This window comes from Notolepis coatsorum (assembly GCF_963971535.1).
Source record: "Notolepis coatsorum genome assembly, chromosome: 5".
Lineage (NCBI taxonomy): Eukaryota > Metazoa > Chordata > Actinopteri > Aulopiformes > Paralepididae > Notolepis > Notolepis coatsorum.
In genome coordinates this window covers 56,888,223-56,903,113 of record NC_140169.1, presented here as the reverse complement: position 1 = coordinate 56,903,113, position 14,891 = coordinate 56,888,223, and the positions used below count along the sequence as shown (strand labels likewise).

The window sequence follows — 14,891 nt, the reverse complement described above, 5'->3', positions numbered from 1 at the left end:
AGGAGGATCCAGGAGGAAGAGGGGGGTCCAGGAGGAAGAGGGGGGTCCAGGAGGAAGAGGGGGGTCCAGGAGGAAGAGGGGGGTCCAGGAGGAAGAGGGGGGTCCAGGAGGAAGAGGGGGGTCCAGGAGGAAGAGGAGGATCCAGGAGGAAGAGGGGGGTCCAGGAGGAAGAGGGGGGTCCAGGAGGAAGAGGGGGGTCCAGGAGGAAGAGGGGGTCCAGGAGGAAGAGGAGGATCCAGGAGGAAGACGGTCTAGAAGGCCTCTTCCTCTTCGGCGTCGCAGCCGTACTCTGGGAGAAGACGAGAGACACTTTAGCAGGGTTTCTTCCACAGACATTGCGAAATGAAATTCAAGGACTTTCAAGTACTTTTCTAAGCACTCTTTTTTCATTTTAAAAGGGCATTTAAAAGGATACAATTCACTTTTAAATGCCGTTTTTTATAGAGAAAAAAAATCTGTTTGATCACGGATGAACAAAACTTTCAATGCGAATGGTTGATTTGAATTTCAAGGACTTTTTAAGCACTTTGTTAAAAAATGGGCTGTTTTCAAGGAATTCCAGGCATTGCCTTTTTTGGGGGGGAAATCAAGCACTTTAAGCACTTCAAGGACCTTGTGCGAACCTGGAATTTGTACCAACTCTGAACTCTGTTGCCGATACTACCTCATTTATACCTAATAATAATAATAATAATCATAAGAAGAAGAAGAAGAAGAAGAAGAAGAAGGAAGAAGAAGAAGAAGAAGAAGAAGAAGAAGAAGAAGAAGAAGAAGAAGAAGAAGAAGAAGAAGAAGAAGAAGAAGAAGAAGAAGAAGAAGAAGAAGAAGAAGAAGAAGAAGAAGAGAAGAAGAAGAAGAAGAAGAAGAAGAAGAAGAAGAAGAAGAAGAAGAAGAAGAAGAAGAAGAAGAAGAAGAAGAAGAAGAAGAAGAAGAAGAAGAAGAAGAAGAAGAAGAAGAAGAAGAAGAAGAAGAAGAAGAAGAAGAAGAAGAAGAAGAAGAAATCTAATTTCTATAGCGCCTTTCAGGAAACCCAAGACCGCTTTACAATCATGAGGGCTGGGGAAAGGGGGTCTACCCGGTTTGAGGCAGGTACATGCTCTGTATGATAGCATGTACAATAGTGCTGTATATACCATACATATACATTTATATTTATATAGATATAAATATATAGAGTTTATACCTGCATATAATCCTTATACTGTACTATATATCTGTACATATCCCTTCCTTACCTACTCTTAAAGATTTCTAGGGATGCCCCGATCACGTTTTTTGCCACCGATCACCGATCGTCGTGAGCCATATCGGCCGATACCGATCCGATACCGATCGTTTTTGATTAAAAAGAAATTAAAAATTATTTTATATAATTTTTTTTTTAATAAAATATATATATTATATAATTAGACTTGTACTTGTATTATCTGGGAGACATCGCCACCATGCAACAAGTCAAAATGCTCGCTATCTGCAAACAGCTCCACTGTCTGTGTGTACTCTAGTAGCCTCCAGCTACCAAAAAGGATTCTCCGGCGCTGCAGCGGGACCCTATTGGTAACGTTATGCTTTGGTCATTTAACATTCAGCAAGCCCTCAGCTCGAATACGCATTCAATCAATGTTATAAGACATTGATATCAGGAGCTATCTGTAGCTACTGCTAGCCGGCTAGATGACGTTAAGACAACTATTTAGTTCAATCAGACATTTCGTTTTGAACAGTGAATTAACGTCAGCTAACGCGAGCTAACGCGAGCTAACGGAGGTATCAACATGCACTACAAGACTTGCTGGAGCATTTGTTGATATCAGGAGCTATCGGTAGTGACAAATAATTACTGAATTCCACGTAGTGATTCTCCATAAAGCTACAGGAGACACTGATACATTTCACTAACACAGGCACTGCCCTCCCCCTACACACACCCCGGTACACACCACCAGATAAAGCCACATAAATTAACAGGATGCCACAAGTTGGATGAAATACGACTGGGTCATTCAGTGGTCACGAAGTCCAGTCTCCATTAAATCACAGATCGTTATCCTAGACACACACATGCACCTACTTACACGTAAATGTGCGCTACATGCACTCATGCACGCCGGACATACAGGCTGACCAATACACACAGACACACAACGTGCACGCAGGACTGAGACCACATACACACTGGACTATGGGATCGCTAATAAAGATCACCCCCACAGGGAAGGGGGACTTCACTACTTCTTCTGCTTTGACTTCGACTGGACACTGACTGGATGGAGGAGACATGCTGGACTGACTCACAATGACTTGACTTTTATACTTTCCTTTTATATACTCAACCGGCCGGTTGTAACAATCTTTAGATTTCAATTGTACCTTGCTAATTTACTTTTATGTTAAACTGTTTATAATAAATACCTTCAAAAGTGTTTCATCTCTTATATTTTTAAGTATCGTTTACAACTTTCACGTTTGAATCTAAAACGTGACAATTTGGCGTCCCTGGGTGGGCATTCATTCAGACTTACCAGCCTGTTTGCGGGCATGTTTGCGGGCAATATTGACTGAACATCCACTCTCAGAGGATCCATTTCAAAAAGGTAAGCAGATAAACCTGTTACGTAAAGTCGAAATCTGCATAGTTAAAACAGCCGTTATGAGTGGATGCATTCTCAATTATTGTCTTGTAAATAGGTGGCTAAAAATATAAGTAAAACCCATTGAATTGTGTTGTTGAAATGAATATTTGCAAGGTGCAATTTATAACTAGAACTTTTTATTTAATTTTTTTCCCCACTCACCACTCTCTCTCTCTTTTTTTTCTACACTAGGTTAGAACCAACCCATTTATTTAAGTTAGGGTTGTTTGTTTAAGTTAGAGCAATGAGGGTTTGATTGTGTGTGGATGTGCTCGATGAAAAGCAGTGTGTTTTATATTCTGTCCTTTTTTCCCCCTCTGCTGTTGATGTTGTTGTTTGTGTTGAATGATAAGTCCTTCTCTGAAAGGCAATAAGTACTGTCATAGGTTAGAATGACCCATTTTATTTAAGTTAGGGTTGTTTGTTTAAGTTGGAGCCACAGGTAGAAATACCAATATTTAAATCATAGGGTATCGCCCTAGACCCCGGGGGGGCCTGGCTGTAATGTACATGGGACTTAGACCCTAGCCAGAGTTTAAAGTATACAGACAAACCATTGGGATTGCAGGTCTGGAGTGCGGGAGGATTACGAACAGATTACGAGTAAAGGCGCGATCGGCCTTTTCTTAGTCCTGGTATTGGTGTCTCAATTGCGTCAGTCGACTGCAATCCTAGTCTGCGAAATAAGCTTAGTCGATTGAAAAGGTTGTGAGTTACGAAGAACCCATGAATGTGGTTAGCGTATGAGTTGTGTTGTGAAGGATCAGATTAAACCGAATATATATATTTATTTATGGATATATATTTAATAGTATTTGTATATCGTTTGATATCCCTTGTATATTCCTTGTACATATACACTGAATATCCCTTTATTCTACTACAGCCCATAATAGTTCATTCTCTTATTGGACAAAAGGACCAGGCGCCAGGGACAAGCCCCTGGCGTTCAAGTTCAAAGGTACCGACAAGACATGCCTTTACTAGCCTCAGCTCCGCGCAGGAATACGGCTACCGAAAGCAGAGCGGCACTACTTGTCCACTGTGCATATAAATATGGCGCAAGAAATGTAGAATTCCTCTTAGTCCTTTACCCTTCTACCCAACTAAGTAACAAGACGTGAAGCCTCACCCCACGATACCGCGTGCGGTGTAGTACGGCCTGTTTGGCCTTAGAATAGCAGTGAGACCTCGTGCGAATTAATAGCTGAATTGCCAGAGTTTGGCACCGTATTTCTATTGAGTAATAATAGTCTATTATGTATGGTGCATCGTTCGGTTAGAGTTCTAAAGTGAGCAGCACCCCCATCGTTTCCTCGCGTTATCTAGAGTCTTAACCAGGCTGGGCAGACCACGCGTGGTGCTTTCATCCGAGGAGTTCTGGGCGAGGACGAGTGGACCTGCACATTGGATTACCTACCCCGACGACTGCTGAGCCCTATACGGCATGGAATATCTATTTGCTTTGGTGCTTTGATTTGTGGAGCGGATAATCGCCAACACCGGTGAGTGTTGGATTTACCCCGAGAGGAGCCAAGGTGAGACGGCGCTCAGACCAGACTGAGGTCGCCTCGCTTCTTCTTCGTTGTGGACCGACAGCGACAGCTACAGCTATCGTCTACAAGAGAGCCCAAGTGTATTCATCTGTGGATCAAGGTTCCACGGGCACTGTTTTCTGTACCTGAATTCTCCCTGGAAATCGTTGACCAGACGGGATACAGCCGACGGCTCTCCTACCCCCCCTACTGGCTTACAACCGGCGGGACCCCTTCAGTATATTATCCAGCTTTAATCATTAAGTGACCATCGCTATAATCCCCTAAGAGCCAGGTTGTATACTTGCTTCCTGTGTAACCAGAGATTGGACATTCAGTGTTGATTTGCATACGAGTACTCATTTGCCTTACAAGAGCATTCAATTCAAATCATAAATGTAATAAGTAATTATTATATGTACCTTTTGCTATATATTAAATATTTGACTATTACCTTTGTGTGGACCTGATTTCATATGTGGGAAAGTGTTCATCATACTTAGATATCGTGTACTGTATGGCCAGTAATTAAAGTACATAAAGCGGTAGTGGTTTAATGATACCATACTTATCAATACAGTCAGGGAATTGTACCCCTCAGTTACAATTGGTCCTTCGAGCCGGAGGGTAATCAGTGTAATATTAATATAGTGGCATTAATATTGAAATGGCCTATGATGAACACTCCACGAAACGGTCCTCCTAAAGTAGAACGCCCGCAACGTAGATGACAGCCACCTCAGTACTTAGAGGATTACGCTGTCAGTAAACTACCTAGCCTTCTACAAACAGTAAACGCAGTAAAAGTAGAAAGTAAAATTATGTCCAACAACCCTATCAACCAGGATACCCCGACCACAGAGGCCCTAGTGGGTTCTAATGTAACTGACCAAGCTCACGGTGGGGACCAGGAGGGAACTGACACGACTTTACCCCCCGCCAATACCGAAGAAGTAGTCCCCCCAGAGCTCCGGGAGGAAGACAACCCTCCAGAGGTGGAACTCTGCACGGAACAAGATGAGGAGAGCGCCGAGGAGATAGAGCTCCAGGACTCCCCAACGAGTACAGCCAGGAGCGGCTCACCTCTACAAGCGTCTTCCCCCAGCGAGGCAGAGAGGATGCTGGCACAGGCGTTCCTCGCCACCCTGACAGCCTCTACCGAACGCGATCGACTTCAGGGTGAACGTGATCGACTCCAAGCACAGACGCTTAGCGAGCGCGAACATTCTACCATTGAAAGAGAACGCCTCCAAGCGCAGCAACGGAGCGAAGAAGAGCGCGTACGTCTGGAGCTGAGACGCCTCCAGACAGAAGAGAACATTGAGAGAAGCCGCGCCGATGCACAGCACGCCGCCGCCAATGCACAGCGCGACGTCGCAAATGCACAGCTCCACGCCGCCCATGCCAGCGCCAATGCCCAGCGCGACGCCGCCAACGCACAGCGCGACGCCGCCCAGGCCAGCGCCAATGCGCAGCGCGACGCCGCCAATGCCCAGCGCGAAGCAGCGCGCAACGCAGCCCATGCCCAGCGCGAGGCAGAGCGCGACCGGCTGCAGGCGGAGCTGATGGACAAACTGGTTGCCATGGCGACACCCCCTCACTCCGCACGGAGCTCTCAGAGATCGTCAAGATATGGGTCTAGGACACATTCCCCTACCCGACGAAGCGACCCGGGACTCCGCCAACAGGAGGATCCTGTCCACGTCTCCGAACCCCCTTCCCGGCCGGTCCATACGAGACCCAGCAACCGGGAAGAACCGGACCACGCCGAGAGACTGAACAGAAGACTCCAGGTCCTAGCAGAGGGAGAGGAGGAGGAAGAGGAGGAATGTCAAGCCGACCAGCAGCAACGTACTCTGGCCCAGGAGGCCCAGTATAGCCCCGACCAGCAGCAACGTACTCTGGACCAGGAGGTCCAGTACAGCCCAGAAGTCAGCCCCGAGGCCCTGCGCTACAAACCCCCGACTCCACTCACGGGTGAGTTTGACGCACCGTCAGCCCCGAGGAACAGCACCTGGGTACCCGACCTTCGGTACCCATCAAGTACCAGCCCAAGACGACACGCACGGGGAGACTCGCCTAGGAGGCCTCTTCCCCAACGCTCACCGATGTGCCAGTCATCCATGGCATCGTACCTTGGCACACCGACGTTTCCAGACTTCACCCATGAGAACCGAGCACAGTACACGGAGCTACGGATGTGCTTAGAGACAATGATGGTTGATGTAGCTGATGAACGCCACAAGTATGCTACCCTACTGAAACACCTCAAGGTGCCCCGAGCACACAATATAGCGCTGGCCTATGCCAACTCTACTACCCCATACACAGCGGCTCTAGCAGCACTAGACCAACATTATGGACGCGTATGGGACTATGTTTCAAGTTTCAAGTTTCTTTAATAGTTGTCATACAGAAGTACAGAATACTTTTGTACAAAATGCTTCTTACTGTTGCGCTCCAGAGACTGTGCATGACAAGATAAGTATGAAATAAAGACATAGTAAAAATTAGAAGTAAAAAAAGAGGTCACAGTGTTCAGTTTAGACATATGTACAATGTTCGTAGACGTAGTTACCATACAATATACAATACTGTGCAGTGTACTAATATACAATACTATATAGTGCAAGGCATAAATGGACGAGGTGCAGTTTAGGTACAATTCACAGTAGGTGTACGAGTTGTAGTGCAAATCCTTTATCAATAAATATAAAGTGTAAGTGTGTTTGTGTGATCTAAAGTGTGGAGAGTGGGTGCTGCAGTGTGTTGTTTGTTTGAGTGAGTGTGTGCGTGTGGGTGTGTGTGCTGTGTGCATTTGATGGTTGTTGCATAGTGATTATTGTTCGTTTAGCGATTATTGTTCGTTTAGCAGCCTGATGGCCTGGGGATAGAAGCTCCTTCTGAGTCTTTCTGTGCTCGCCATAAGACTCCGGTATCGCTTGCCTGACGGCAGCAGTTCAAAGAGGCAGTTGTTCGGGTGGCTCGAGTCCTTAATAATTCTCTTAGCCTTCCCCTTGCACCGCTTGTTGTAAATGTTCTGGAGGGTGGGAAGCCCCCCTCTAATTGTGCGTTCGGCTGAACGTGTCACTCTTTGTAGTCTGCTACGGTCTTGTGCAGTGCTATTCCCAAACCAGGAGGTGATGTTGCCGGTCAGGATGCTCTCTATTGTACATGAGTAGAAGTTCCTAAGGATCTTCTGACTGACTTGGAACTTCCTTAGGCGCCTGAGGAAGTAGAGGCGTTGTCGTGCCTTCTTCACAACACTGTCAATGTGTGTGGTCCATGTCAAGTCCTCGGATATGTGGGCTCCGAGGTACTTGAAACTGTTCACTCTCTCAACTGGTGCCCCGTCGATGCTGAGGGGGCTGTAGTCCTTGACCCCCGACCTCCTGAAGTCCACAATCATCTCTTTTGTTTTGCTGACGTTCAGGGAGAGGCAGTTCTCCTGACACCACTGTGACAGGTTCTCTACCTCTTCCAGGTAGGCCCTTTCGTCGTTGGCAGAGATCAGGCCCACCACTACTGTGTCATCAGCAAATTTGATGATGGTGTTGTTGTTCCGCTGTGCTACGCAGTCATGTGTGTACAGGGAGTAGAGGAGGGGGCTCAGAACACAGCCCTGGGGGGCCCCTATGTTGAGCGTGATGGATGAGGAGGTGCAGTTGCCGGCTCTTACCACCTGGGGTCTGCCCGTCAGGAAGTCCAGGACCCACTGGCACAGGTCATAGTTCAAGCCCAGGTCCCTGAGCTTGGCTATGAGTTTGGAGGGGACTATGGTATTGAATGCTGAGCTGTAGTCGATGAACAGCATTCTCACATAGTTCCCCTGCCTCTTGTCCAGATGTGATGCTGCTGTGTGCAGCACATGGGCTATGGCGTCCTCCGTGGACCTGTTGGGGCGATATGCAAATTGCAGAGGGTCCAGGTTGATGGGGAGGGAGGAACAGATGTAGCCCTTCACTAGCTTCTCAAAGCACTTCATGGCTATGGAGGTGAGGGCTACAGGGCGGTAGTCGTTGAGGCAAGCGGGCGTAGATTTTTTGGGTACAGGGATGATGGTGGACTTCTTCAGACAGGTGGGGATGACGGCCTGTTCCAAGGACAGGTTGAAGATGTCAGTGAATACCGGGGCCAGTTGGTCGGCACAGACTTTTAGGACGCGGCCGGGGATGCCGTCCGGTCCTGCTGCCTTCCTGATATCCACTTTTTTAAAGATCCGTCTCACCTCATGCTCTGTTACCCTGAACACTGAGTCTCCATCAGCAGACCCCCCCCCCCCCCATTGCCGTGGTTTGTAGGCTGGTGTTGTTATTCACAGCCTCAAACCTCGCATAGAAGGAGTTGAGATCATTTGCTAAGGAGATGTCACTGTTCAGTTTGAGGGGGGTTCCTTTGTAGTCTGTCATTGTTCTGAGGCCCTGCCACATGCCTCTAGAGTCAGCCTGTTCAAACTGAAGTTCAACTTTATCCCTGTAACGCCGTTTTGCCTCTATTACTGCTCTCCTGACGTTGTATCTTGCCATCTTGTGTTCTTCCATGTTGCCTGTCACCAGCCCGGTGTTGTATGCTGTTGTGCGCACTTTCAGAGCCTCACGGACGGATTTGTCTACCCAGGGCTTTTGATTTGGGTAGATATTAATTTTGGTGGTGGGGATTATTACTTCTACCTGAGTACAGACATAGTCAATCACCGTTTCGGTGTGATACAGGAGATAAGAGACATTGACCGTCTCCCCCCAGCCAGAGACAACAGAGCATTAGATGACCTGTCTATCAAAGTACAGTCCCTGGTAGGGATGCTGGGGTCCCAAAGGGAAAAGGGTATCTACGAACTGTACGCTAACTCTAACGTAGAGAGGATATTAGAGAAGCTCCCTCCCGCCCGACAAGAGCGCTTCAGGCGGCAGAGAGACTACCGCGACCCCAACGGTCCAGAGGCATCCCTCCTAGACCTATCTGAGTTCCTCGCCAGGGAGGTCAGTAGCCTACGACTCGACACGTTCGTATGGAGTGGACCAAGCCCAAGACTCGGACCTCGGGGACAAACAGATAACCGCCGGTTGGTGACCGTTATGCACCAAGCCGAATCAGTACCACACAAGAACCACAACACCCCCTCGACGAAAGAGGACCAGTGGAAGATTGAGTGCCAATACTGTGAGGGAGAACATCGGCTGTATCAGTGCGAAGATTTCAAGAAGCTGACCACGGATGATGTGAGTCAGTGGGTCAAGGACCACCGCCGCTGCTTCCGCTGCGCGCGCAGCCACCTAGCAGCTGAGTGCCGCTTGAAAAAGAAGTGCAGCAGGTGCGGTGGCACCCACTTGGAGGTCCTGCATGACATCAACAGGCGTCAGCCAGGACAACCGAGTGGGCCCGTCGCGGTAATGTACCATGCCGAGGCGGTGGCACCAGCACCAAAGTTCCACCAGACCGCTCCCTGGTGTCCCGACTGCTACGGCAGACACTTGGAGCCACGGTGCGACTCGCACCATATAGATTCTACGTCACCACACACAGGAGTGCTCCACATTGACCAGCATAGCGGGACCCCCCGAGTGCTCCTCAAAGTGGTCAGAGTGCTCCTGAGCTACGAGGACAAGGTCCTGGACACTTACGCCGTCCTGGACGATGGGTCTGAAAAGACTCTCCTCCTCGCTTCCGCCGCAGCCCAGTTGGGCCTGCGAGGTGTCAAAGATACAATGACCATACGCACCATCAGAAGGGACCAGAAGACCATAAAGGGTGAAAAGGTCTCCTTCAAGATAGCAGCGGTGGACCAGCCCGAGAAGCAGTATAGTATAACTAACGTCTTCACCAGCCACGACATAGGCCTGTCTCAGTACACCTACCCCATCCCACAGCTGATGGCTAAGTATGTGCACCTACGTCAACTACCTATACCGCTTATCGACGGCGCCACACCGACCCTGCTCATCGGCTCCGACCACGCGGACCTCATTCTCCCAATTGAGGCGGCCCACGTCGGACCCAAAGGATGCCCAGTCGCGGTTCAGACCCGACTGGGATGGACGCTCCAGGGCCCCCTCTACGGACTTGACAGTCAACACACGTCTACACGCTGCCTACACACAGAGGCGAGCGACACCGGCCTCTCCCCCGTACAGCAGAGGCTATTGACATTAAGCGAGAGGCCCGTGGGAGAACCGTGGGTACCAGAGGGAGTTCGGAATTCCACCCCCCTCAGCTGCGCTCCAGACGTAGCTGACCTCGAACCCAGCACCCCAAGCGACTCCTTGACGGGGCGGCCGGGACCGGCCCCTCCTCAGATGGGGTACAGAGCAAACAAGAGAAACAGACGGAGGAGGAGAAAGCACAGCCAAGCACAGATCAAAGCAGTCTCAAGCCCGCTTCCTCCTAAGCCCCCCTTCATCCCGTCCAGTCGTCATGACCATAGACCAGTCACTACCCCGAGCTGCGTGGCCGGCCGGCCGCGTAAGCAAAGTGACCACTGGTGCCGACGGAAAGGTCAGAGTGGCAGAAGTGCTCGGCCAAGGGCGGACCTACAACCGACCCGTGGCGAGGCTGATAGAGTCGCCAAGGCTCCCCGACTCGCTTAATGACGACCATGACCCATGACTTTGTGAACTGACCGACCCCCTTACAGCGGACATTGAGTAGTGGACAGTGCGGTTAATCTGTCTCTGCTTAGCTAATTAGGTGGGACTAATTAGGGGGCGGCTGTTGTGAAGGATCAGATTAAACCGAATATATATATTTATTTATGGATATATATTTAATAGTATTTGTATATCGTTTGATATCCCTTGTATATTCCTTGTACATATACACTGAATATCCCTTTATTCTACTACAGCCCATAATAGTTCATTCTCTTATTGGACAAAAGGACCAGGCGCCAGGGACAAGCCCCTGGCGTTCAAGTTCAAAGGTACCGACGAGACATGCCTTTACTAGCCTCAGCTCCGCGCAGGAATACGGCTACCGAAAGCAGAGCGGCACTACTTGTCCACTGTGCATATAAATATGGCGCAAGAAATGTAGAATTCCTCTTAGTCCTTTACCCTTCTACCCAACTAAGTAACAAGACGTGAAGCCTCACCCCACGATACCGCGTGCGGTGTAGTACGGCCTGTTTGGCCTTAGAATAGCAGTGAGACCTCGTGCGAATTAATAGCTGAATTGCCAGAGTTTGGCACCGTATTTCTATTGAGTAATAATAGTCTATTATGTATGGTGCATCGTTCGGTTAGAGTTCTAAAGTGAGCAGCACCCCCATCGTTTCCTCGCGTTATCTAGAGTCTTAACCAGGCTGGGCAGACCACGCGTGGTGCTTTCATCCGAGGAGTTCTGGGCGAGGACGAGTGGACCTGCACATTGGATTACCTACCCCGACGACTGCTGAGCCCTATACGGCATGGAATATCTATTTGCTTTGGTGCTTTGATTTGTGGAGCGGATAATCGCCAACACCGGTGAGTGTTGGATTTACCCCGAGAGGAGCCAAGGTGAGACGGCGCTCAGACCAGACTGAGGTCGCCTCGCTTCTTCTTCGTTGTGGACCGACAGCGACAGCTACAGCTATCGTCTACAAGAGAGCCCAAGTGTATTCATCTGTGGATCAAGGTTCCACGGGCACTGTTTTCTGTACCTGAATTCTCCCTGGAAATCGTTGACCAGACGGGATACAGCCGACGGCTCTCCTACCCCCCCTACTGGCTTACAACCGGCGGGACCCCTTCAGTATATTATCCAGCTTTAATCATTAAGTGACCATCGCTATAATCCCCTAAGAGCCAGGTTGTATACTTGCTTCCTGTGTAACCAGAGATTGGACATTCAGTGTTGATTTGCATACGAGTACTCATTTGCCTTACAAGAGCATTCAATTCAAATCATAAATGTAATAAGTAATTATTATATGTACCTTTTGCTATATATTAAATATTTGACTATTACCTTTGTGTGGACCTGATTTCATATGTGGGAAAGTGTTCATCATACTTAGATATCGTGTACTGTATGGCCAGTAATTAAAGTACATAAAGCGGTAGTGGTTTAATGATACCATACTTATCAATACAGTCAGGGAATTGTACCCCTCAGTTACAAGTTGTGTTATACCGATATTTTATTCCCGTATTTTAGTGTTGAGTATTGTATTGTACAGGCTTCTTAAATTCTGAGTGTTGTTATATGTCCGCATGTGTGGAGTATTTGTTATGTCTTCCGTAGGTCGTTAGCTGTTTCCCAGGCTCCAGGCCTCGCCGTCGGAGTACGGTGTGGGTAGAGAGTACTGTAGTAGTGAATGGTATATTATATTGAAATTAGTATACTGGTGGTAGGGGGGCCATGTCCTGCTCTGCGAGGAGGGGTACTGGTTCAGCGGACTTTTGAACCCTCGCAGCGGCCGCACGAGGGGGCAGGTCTGTGGAGCCACTGACCAATTGAACCCTCTTCACATTGCAGTTTCAGACTATGCGTTGACGATTAGATGGATGTATCTAGTTCATTAACGATAGGCGGGTGTTATGTTATATTATATTATTATGTTATGCTATATAAGCAGTTGTGGGAGCGGGTATTATATTATTGTATTGTGCTATATAGGAGGAGTGGGTACCTGACTTCTCGTCGCGACCACTCTGGACACCGCCGTGCGCACTGCTGACGCACGACTCGTAGGCTGGAAGCAGTCGTTTTCGTTTTGGTTGGATACAGAGGCGTGCCGTGCACCACGCGCATATTCACATAAATATTGTACACTCAATATCTGCGTTATTACCACACGTATAGATGCTGTTGGACCAGCAATCTTTATTTTTTCTAATGCGAGTTAACCGTATTGCGGGGTACAGCCGCGCTGATCATCATTCTATAATAAATTCTGACATTCTAATTGAATATATGATAGCGGGTTATATATGCAAGATGGACAATGGAACACTGGAACTGGGAATATTTGGAGGCACAGTTCGCTTTCAATGCAAACCCGCAAGTGTCTGAGGGCGCCGCTGCGTCCTACATGCAGGGTTCACGTATTACATGAGCATGAATAAACGTATTATTGATAAACGCAAGGCACAAAGACCGTGGAGTATAATATGCCTAGTGGGACGATACAGATATCATTTTCGTCGTTCATTTGTTTGGCTCTGAAAACATAACCTTCCCATGTGATAGAATGGGTTATACCAAAGACTGTCCTTTTCCGTTATATAGAAAAGACTTTAATTCCGGACTCAAGGTCCAGTTCGTTGTCCTGCAGAGGTCCTGCATTATTATTATAGTTGCACGCACAATGTGCGGACTCCGACTCCGAACCATACTCCAGGGGAGCGTTTTTATTTTTTTCTCTGGTCCGCGGTGCGGGGACTCTTGGTGCCACTGCGCGCACAGGACTGCATTGATGAAGAGTGGACGCACGTATTGGTATATGGAGCATACACTACTGGGACGCGCCGCCTATTCGTGGCCGCGGGCTGTTCATGCATTGTTTTCTTTTAGACGATGTGGGCCCCTTGCGCTCGGTTCGGCCGACATCCACGTCTTATTACCCGGCCCGGGGAAGAACGATATGCGCCGGGCGCGTTGTCAGGATGGGGGGTGTGTGACATTGACAAGCGGTCACTGCACTAATCATAGAACGTTATGTTACTGGGATTGGGATAAGGATGCTGCAATTATTATAAATTGGAGGACCAGAGGTGTTTTGTTTTTTTTCATTTGATAAATAGGTGAAGTTTTGATTTGTGCTTGCAGCGCCGCCACGCTCCGATGCGAGACAAAGCATGCGTTTCGCTATCTATAACGCGAATTAGTGAGCGACCATGAATCATAATTTTAGGAATTTGACCCATTATTTGATTTTTATTAGTCTTCCTGGGGTCCACCAGGAACAGTAATTATTATTGCGATTCTTTGTTTTTTAGAGACGGTACCAGACACATATTGCATGATGGTGAGATCGGGTTGAATGAAATTACGTGCGTGCACGGTGGCGGAATAACAAAAGTGGACGGATGAATGGATGAGTGAATGAAAACTTTATTTGACGGATTGCGGAAAGGGTACGATACAGTGCGGCTCAATACATACAATTGTTGGGGGGGTGCAGACCTGAGAAGGGCGTTTGTCTTGTTTCCATCAGGGTCTCCCACATATTTTGTATGCTTTATAATAACCATATAGCCTGTGTTAAGGGAGACACAATGTGAACCTCTCTTTGTTTACTTTCAATGAAACCATAAAGCAGCCCCCAGAAGACCGATACGATTTGATAAGGGATTTAAAAATGTCCAGCGCCTGTAATATTTAATCACGACATCACGAACAGGACACAAGCAAGAATGTTAATATTTGTTCCACTAGCACGTATTCTAAGTGGCTCTAGGCGGTCGGATGTCTGGATTCTAAAATGCGACTGTTGCCTTATGATGCCTCGTGAGGTGGAAAGACGGGAAGGGTTTGCGTATAGGATAAATATAATGAGAGTTGTGTTTTAGTCATAAGTCTTCTGAGGACGGAGGTAATTACGGCAGTAGGGTTTCTTTGTTGACGGATGTAAAGCTCGTCTGATTGCTGTCACTGTGGCGAGCTGTAGAAGGTCCTATAGTCATATGCGCGCGCGTGTGTGTTTACCGTTTGAATAATTACGCATAAGAAATTAATCCTTGTCTGTATTACTTATTCATTAATTAATTTGTCTCTGATGCTGAAGGCAGGTCTGTCTTCTAAG

At 47.9% G+C, this 14,891-nt stretch overlaps 1 protein-coding gene across 1 annotated transcript in view; it reads right to left on the bottom strand.

Moving 5' to 3' along the window:
• Window positions 1–251: 251 nt before the first annotated feature.
• brf1b (BRF1 general transcription factor IIIB subunit b) overlaps window positions 252–14,891 on the bottom strand; it is a gene marked incomplete at its 3' end in the record, with an annotated part of 152,137 nt that continues 137,497 nt past the window's right edge. Inside the window, exon 20 of the mRNA XM_084314116.1 lies at window positions 252–289. Within this exon, the coding sequence (XP_084170242.1) occupies window positions 252–289 (38 nt within the window). The remainder of the gene's footprint in view (window positions 290–14,891) is intronic.